We start from the raw sequence: 7,506 nt of genomic DNA on the forward strand, positions 1-7,506 counted from the left end.
GCCTTAGGAAAGCCAGTCTCTGCCAGCAGTTTAAATAAGAAACATTTTACTGCCTCCTTCGGGCATTTAAATACTAGCACAGTGCCAGCCATGTTAAGACTCTAGACATACAGAATCAGACTATTTTAGCAATGGCTTAGGAGTCTTCTGAAAAAAATACAGAATATAAACAGGTGTCAGATTTTTTAAAAGTGAGAAACCCTTTGGTTTCATTAAAATATTTTTCTCATGTTCTGTCACCACTTAGGGGTGGGCTTTGTTGGGAGGATTGGAGTAGGGCTGGAAGGTAAATCAAGGGAGAGATTCAAAGGCATGCAGGAATACACAGTGATGTCCTATCCATGCCACTGAATTCAAAATAAATTACCTGCAAACTGAAAAACAGTACTTGTATTAAAAAAAGTTAGGAGTGTTTAGATTCTGCCTCGGGAGGAGAGACAGACAGAGAAAGCGAAGAAGAGTAGATTCGTATTATTAGTTTCTGGTGAGTTTACTCATTCCAATTTCAAGATACTCTAAAATGAAGCACAGATAAATGGATTACTCACACCAGCACCACTTAGCATATAAATATTAGTGAAGTAGTATTACCAGTTTGTGGTGGCCTCTGTTGGGCTACACAAGATACTACACTTGAAAACAACTTTCTTCTCATGATTACAGTTTGCATAACTGACCAAGACCTAGGGCCCCAGATTTGCACTGTGCTTAGTTTTTGATGAGCTGGGTAGTTTCTTTTGCTTTTCAGTGATAAGGACAGTAAATCCTTTTTTTGCTTGGAATATCTACAGAAGATAGTTGCTTAAAAAGCAAAGCACCTTCTATTCTAATGCTGTTTTTTCTTAAGAAAAATAAAGTCAGAAAAATAACTGTAAAAACCAGATGGGGATTTGTACTTTAACATTTCAACATACTTCCATGACAATTCCTGGTTCGCTGCAGTTTGCTGCCTTGCTACTAGAATTTCTAATGTATGTGCCACAGAACAGCTTGTCCATTCTAAACAGACATTTCATGAGTTTTTATCCATACAAAAACATCCTGTATTGGACTCAAAAATTAACTTTTTTTCATAGAAGGACCTTCAGAATGTCCTCTTGTCAGGTCCTACCTGTAAACTCTTCATGGAAGAGTAGCTTCCCATGATTTTTCTTTATTTTAAGATCAAGATCCTCATTCCAGTCCTAAAATACCTCTACACATACCTCCCCAACACCCAGTCATCCTCCTCACAGACCACTTGAGCCAGATACGGCTTCCACGTATCTAATCACTCTCACTGCATTTCTCTTCTATGAATTTGTCCAATACCTCCATGAGCCCTTCCTTCATTTGTAACTTCCTTTGGCAAGGAGCTCCTTAGCTCACCTACATGTTGTCTGAAGAACCACCTCCTCCTGCTTATTTGGAGCTTTGCTTTCCAGTACCTTCACTTGACACTCCCTAGTTCACATATTGGAAGAGACAGGGATGGAGGCTTATTGACATACAATGTATCAGTTTTAATTAATTCTTTAGAAATAAAATAATTAAATTCATACAAGCTCCTACACAGACAGAGGAATGCCAGTATCAAGGTGTTGCTTGTCTTCATAGGACAGAATCCTACCTTAAATTCACAAGTAATACTTCTCAAAATAAAAGCTTCTTACTTGTCAATGCCTTGTCCAGAGGAAGGCTTCTCTCTACCATTTCCCTGTTCAGCCTTGAAATCAAAGAGTGTAACTTTGTCCATTTCAACATCATAGAAACAGATCTTGGAATCAATGTTCCCGTCCACCTACAAGAAGGGAAAACAAAAGTTGCTGAAGCATGCAGTCAAAAAGTTAAAAAAAAAAAGTTCAGATGGTAAATTTATCTCATCTGATTCACACCCTCAGTTTTGGTTACTGGTAATCACACAGGAACATTCTTCAGAAGAAATACCAGCAAATTTCTTGATGTTTTTCTATTCTAACAAGTTAGGCTTTGATTTATTTGAAACACTATAAAGTAGCTCTTGTAACTGAAATGTTGCTTCCTTTTCTGGGTTGTTCTTCACACCACATGTACACAAAATGCCTCAGTGTTTAATCACATGACATTTCAAGACCCCATACACTGCATAGAACATGTAGGTTTATTTCCGAGAAGTGAATGTTGTGTCTTCAGTAATATTCTTGAACTGCACCAGTCTATGAACTGATGGTCAGATCCTAGGCGGTCAGTGAAGAGCTCTGCCTCACCTTGCTAACAAGGATGCTGACTTGATTGCCGTTAGCATTGCACTTGACAGATGCAATGCCTCCGAGGCCAGGAAACAGCTCAGAGAAATTCTTACTATTGCAGTGCACTTTTGCCTCTCTGTGGAAAGGAATAAACTTAAATCATACAGTGGCAAGCAACTGGCAACACGCATCAGCAAAAACAGTTTTCAAATTATGCTTAAGACTTTTACAAACAATCTATTTCTACCTTATGACACCACTGCCCCAGACTCCAGCTTCCTCTCCAGAGAATTGCTGTGATCTGCCTTTCTTTCAGGAAGAAGTTCATGAGACTCTTTCCTCAGTGAATCAGCAAGAATAAACTACAGTGCTCCTCCAGGATTCCCAAAACAGGGCTATGCAGCAAGAACATCCTATCAGAATTTTGAATTTAGAGGTCTGTTTTTCCTACATAAGTAAGGTGAACAGTATCATGAACGCTGAATACAGCCCGTCACGCAACAGTTCTGTGCATGGAAAACACACTGTGGAGCAGAAGTAAAGAAATGGCAAGGGGGGTGGTATTTATATAATCTTACTGGTCACTTTCCCTCTGTACATAAGTTCCAAAAGACACTATTATTCACATACTTACCGCTCACCCTCCCCACCTGCACCCCTGCTTTTTTATTATCTTGAATCTTACTGCCAGTACAGATACAAACCCAGTAATCACTCAGCAACGAAGAGGACAAATCTCACAAATCGAAAGAATATGACAGAAAGAAGCGACAGCAATTTACACCCATAATATGATCCCATGAAAAAAATCTGTGATGCTGTAAAAATAACATTCTTAGGTTACATGTTTAGACCTCTATTCTAAGTCAACTATGCTTGCTTTGAAATTAAAGAGCACTACACTGTCATTATTTGAGAATGGGCATTTTCATTGCTAGCCACAAAAACTGAACATAGCATGCAGGAGTTAAACTACATTTTCTCCACTATCAAACACCATAATCCCATATTTGTGCTAGTTACAACCCACCCAAATCCAGTAACCTCCAAATTGTGTCCCATGCAGAATTTGTGCCATCTCAACCCAGGTAACGAGTTTCCAGGTAGTAAAGAACTAGCCTTTAGCATTACCCTGGTGACAGTACAGAAGGAAGAACACAATCCAGTTCACTCGAGGTTTTTCAGGTTTTCAGAATGACATTTGTCACTAGTAGATAATTTTTCAAACTGAATGTCATGTCAGGCAGGTATCTTTTTCATGCTATAGCTGTTCGTCAGCATGGGAACACACAGTAAAGTTTGAACAAAGTCAAGTAAACTTCTCTCATAATCGAAAAAGGAGGAAGAATAGAGTGTCCACAATTCTCGGTTCACTTCCTCCATGGATTCACTGAATCAAGTTTGTTGATTTACAAGGAAATGAGACCTAGCAATTTTTTTTTCTTTATTTCAACTCTTCTGAGATTAAGGTCTTGAGTTCAATTTATCAGCAGAAACACATGACATCCTTGTCTTGGTCTTCCATAAATTCTCCACCCACTTGCAAATGCTCACAAATATCCCTCACAATATCCTCTTCTAAAAATTATTATTGTTACTCATCCCATGATTTGTGTAACAATTCTGTGGCTCTTCCCTTGCTTTGGGGATAGGCCATCAGTTCACACAGGCTGCATGAGTTGTCTCAAGATTCAAAGCAGCTATCACTTTTCATCAGATCAAAACCAACTACAGATTCCCCTCTCCCCACAAAATATAAGCTCAATTATAAACAGATGGTTTTAGAAGGCTTATTAATACCTGCGAAAGAGATCAAAGATTTTGAAGTGAGCCAAATCAGTTCCCACAGCCAGGAAATTTCCACAGACATCCAAGAGACATGGATTCCCCTCTGCTTCAGAGAACACCAGTAGCTGTTTAACTGTGCCCTGAGAAGAAATGTTTAACATCAGGTTTGTGTGTTCAGAGTCCAGATAGAAAGGATTTATTTTGTCACCAAGTAAAGTAAAGTAACTAATTGCTGAACTTCTGTGTTAGACAAATCACTACCAGCAAAATGAGAGAAACTACACACACATGCAGTCTCTACAAATGCAATTTGTGTTTCAGGTTGGAAACTGAATGTATAGCCTCCAAAAACCTCAAAATTTAGAGGTATCCTTCTGCAACAACTTCCTGTTCAATAACACAGCTTTTTCCAACTAAGAGAGATACAGAAATACAGGTCCCTGAAGGTCCTCTAATATACAGCTGCAGAAATAAATATATTAACTAAATCAGTCCTAATTGTGATAAATCCCACTCATTCTTGATTGCAAAATTTATTTCTTAAATAAAATTATGTATCATAGAACTCTGATAATTGGATTTCTCTTTTTGGTTCTTACAGACTAGCAGAGGCTGCAAAGGTTAAGCAAAAGATTTCGCAGAAACACACAGAATGTGCAGGGGGTATTTTTCATTACCCCTCCAAGCATATTCACTATGTTAATTTTCCTGTCAGTGATTTACACATACATATTCCACCTGCATGCAATTTTGATCCTCTTAAAGTCTGGGCTTTACAGAGTTCTGTTTTCTTTTATAAATACTTATTAATTACAGTGCAGTAGTGTTTAAAATGACAAACTTTTTAAAGAACACAAAATGTCAAAGATCTTTCTCCTGAAATACTCAAAATATGTTTTCTATGACAGAGTTAATAGATATAAAGAACATCCATTTAACTTTCAAGCTATAACACAATCTTTTAAAACAATAAGACACATTCATCACTTCATGGTTTCATCAGCCCTTACCTGCCAAGTGCGGACCTGGACCTGATACGGCTCAACTGTGTACAGGTTTTCTCCATGCATGGACAGAACTGGAGAGTCACAAAGAAAAGAGCCTGGAACAATCACAATAAAGCCATCATTACAACAAATAGATTTTTTTAAAGGAAAAGAAAAAAAAAAGGAATTTTGGCTTTAAGCATTCGATTTCCACTGCCTTGCACCAAATCAATTTTTTAATCTGTCAGTCTCTACTGATTCACAAAGTCCTTGGTGTTGCAGCCTTCTTCTTCCATTCTGACACTACAACCAAAAGCTGAGACTCCTACTGAAAACAGGTGATTTGTACACTCTGCCCAGTAAAACAAGTGGGAGAGGAAGGGAAAAGAGTTGATATGGGGAGTGAAAGAAAGAAAAAAACTAGTGCAATATAAGGTTCTGGTAGGGAAATTTATTCCCTCCTTCACTGAACTACAAATGAAGAGTGATAAAGGAATCTGTCAAAAAAGAAGAGTGGCTCTTAAATAATTTCATGAGCTTTGTAGACTGTTAGGACCTTGGTGGTAATGCATTGATTCATCATGGGAAAGTTCTAAAATAAATTAGTAAATATAGACAAGATAAGCCCCTGCTCAGAAAACACTTGAGAGTTCTTAAAAAGCAATGCCTAAACTCTCAAGATTTTGGATGCGATTGATGGAATTCTGCATAACCTGTTTCTCAAGGCTGAAATATTTAGGGAAACCTAATCAGAAAAAAACTAATTTACTTGACTTAGCTATACAGCAATTTATGGAACAGATTTTCCTGGCACTAGGTCTAAAACCCACTCCTTTCCAGTTCCTATGTAAGTGCTATGTAACCTTGATTACACTTTCTCCCAAGCAAAGTAGAAAAGCCTTCAACAGCCATCACCATGACCCATCTGTAGAAGGCAACAGGAGCTATGGCTACAAAAGTAAGAAAAAAATTCTGTTCTTGATCATCTGTTGGAATTATTTACTTAAAAGATACAAAGAAGCAGCCTTATCCTCATATCATGTTCTGTGCAAGGCCCTGTATGATATGCTAGCTCTGAGGACACCTTTCAAGTCAAGGCACAACAGGCAGCTACACATCTAATCTGTGGGAAACAGCAACAAGATGCTTGGTTTTGTCAAGGCCAGTCACACCCTTGGATGCTTTAGGAACTCTACGAGTGAAGCCCATGTAGTCTTTAGGTACTTCCAGGATTAGGCTGTAGCTGAACAGAGGTTAAGAGGATATATATTTTAATTTTGTGCCTATAGATGCACATCACCTTCAGTTTTACTTCTGTTGCTGCACTGCTACTCATATACAGGAATATCCCAGCATACTTAGTGAATAAAGGACAGATGTAGGAGTGGGCATTTGAGTTCTGGTTTTGCCAATGATTTTTATACCCTAATCTTCCTGTTCTGGAAAATGGAAATATGAAGTCTAATTAGTGTTAATAATATTTTTCACTTTGCACTTATGATTACAGCCCATCAGCTTTCATGAGTTAAGAGAACATATAACTTTGGAGGAAGAGAACCATTGCAACTCTGACCTGCACTTCTGAAGGTATCTCCTGAGTACTCTAACACAGACACTTGCTTCCCATTCCAGAATACTACGGCATCCTAAACCAATCAAAAAGACAAAAGAACATATACATTCAGTTTCTTTTGGAATCATACAGGAATTCATGCAATAACACAACAAGACCTTCCACACAACAGCCATCATTCACTAGTTCCTCTGTATATTGAGTTGGACGGCTTTTGGTAACCCCGAAGTTCTATGGTCAGCACCCAGAATACCGAGTCACTATCTGAAAATCAGCTCCACCACAGCATCATTGATACAGTCATACTATACTCCCATTGCACAATGAATTTAATATCAAAGAAGGGGTTTATTAAAGGCTTAGAAAGTTTGGTCTCCATACACCTAACTAAGCAAGCAATCCAGAGAATAAATGAAAAAAAAAAACCAATTAACCTTAGTAGCGAAGACTCCATTAACATTCATATCAACACAAAGACTGTGTGTGGTTCCTGTGCTGAAGATGGTCACATCAAACAGGGTGGGAGACACCTGTACAACGGCCACTTGCTGATTAAAATGAGACGCCATTGCCTGCTCCCTGAGGATCACCACAGAGCTGACCATGTTCACTGCCAGCAGGTTTTTTCGGGAGCCCCACTGCACAGAATGGGAAAAGGAAAAAAAAAACCACAAAACTAGTCAAAAACTAGGAATTATTACAGACCAAAACTATTAGCCAATGTAGTTCAAATTCCCTACCAAAGCTCAAAATGACCCAGCAATGCACCCTCACAGCCCAGAAAGCCAACCACGTCCTGGGCTGCATCAAAAGGAGCATGTCAAGGGAGGAGATTCTCCCCCTCTGCTCCGCTCTGGTGAGACCCCGCCCCCTGCAGTGCTGCCCCCAGCTCTGGGGTCCTCAGCACAGGACAGACACGGAGCTGCTGGAGCGGGGCCAGAGGAGCCACGGA

General features: G+C 39.0%; 1 protein-coding gene across 1 annotated transcript in view; it reads right to left on the reverse strand.

Moving 5' to 3' along the window:
- Positions 1-914: 914 nt before the first annotated feature.
- The window catches only part of LOC104469968 (intraflagellar transport protein 140 homolog), a gene marked incomplete at its 3' end in the record, with an annotated part of 22,681 nt that continues 16,089 nt past the window's right edge, over positions 915-7,506 (reverse strand). Inside the window, exons 9-15 of the mRNA XM_010084720.1 lie at positions 6,989-7,192; positions 6,555-6,627; positions 5,006-5,097; positions 4,008-4,135; positions 2,226-2,343; positions 1,653-1,780; positions 915-999 (exon numbers count right to left, since the gene is read on the reverse strand). Of these exons, the coding sequence (XP_010083022.1) occupies positions 915-999; positions 1,653-1,780; positions 2,226-2,343; positions 4,008-4,135; positions 5,006-5,097; positions 6,555-6,627; positions 6,989-7,192 (828 nt within the window). The remainder of the gene's footprint in view (positions 1,000-1,652; positions 1,781-2,225; positions 2,344-4,007; positions 4,136-5,005; positions 5,098-6,554; positions 6,628-6,988; positions 7,193-7,506) is intronic.

Source organism: Pterocles gutturalis, unplaced genomic scaffold (genome assembly GCF_000699245.1).
Source record: "Pterocles gutturalis isolate BGI_N339 unplaced genomic scaffold, ASM69924v1 scaffold9040, whole genome shotgun sequence".
In the NCBI taxonomy this organism is placed as follows: domain Eukaryota; kingdom Metazoa; phylum Chordata; class Aves; order Pterocliformes; family Pteroclidae; genus Pterocles; species Pterocles gutturalis.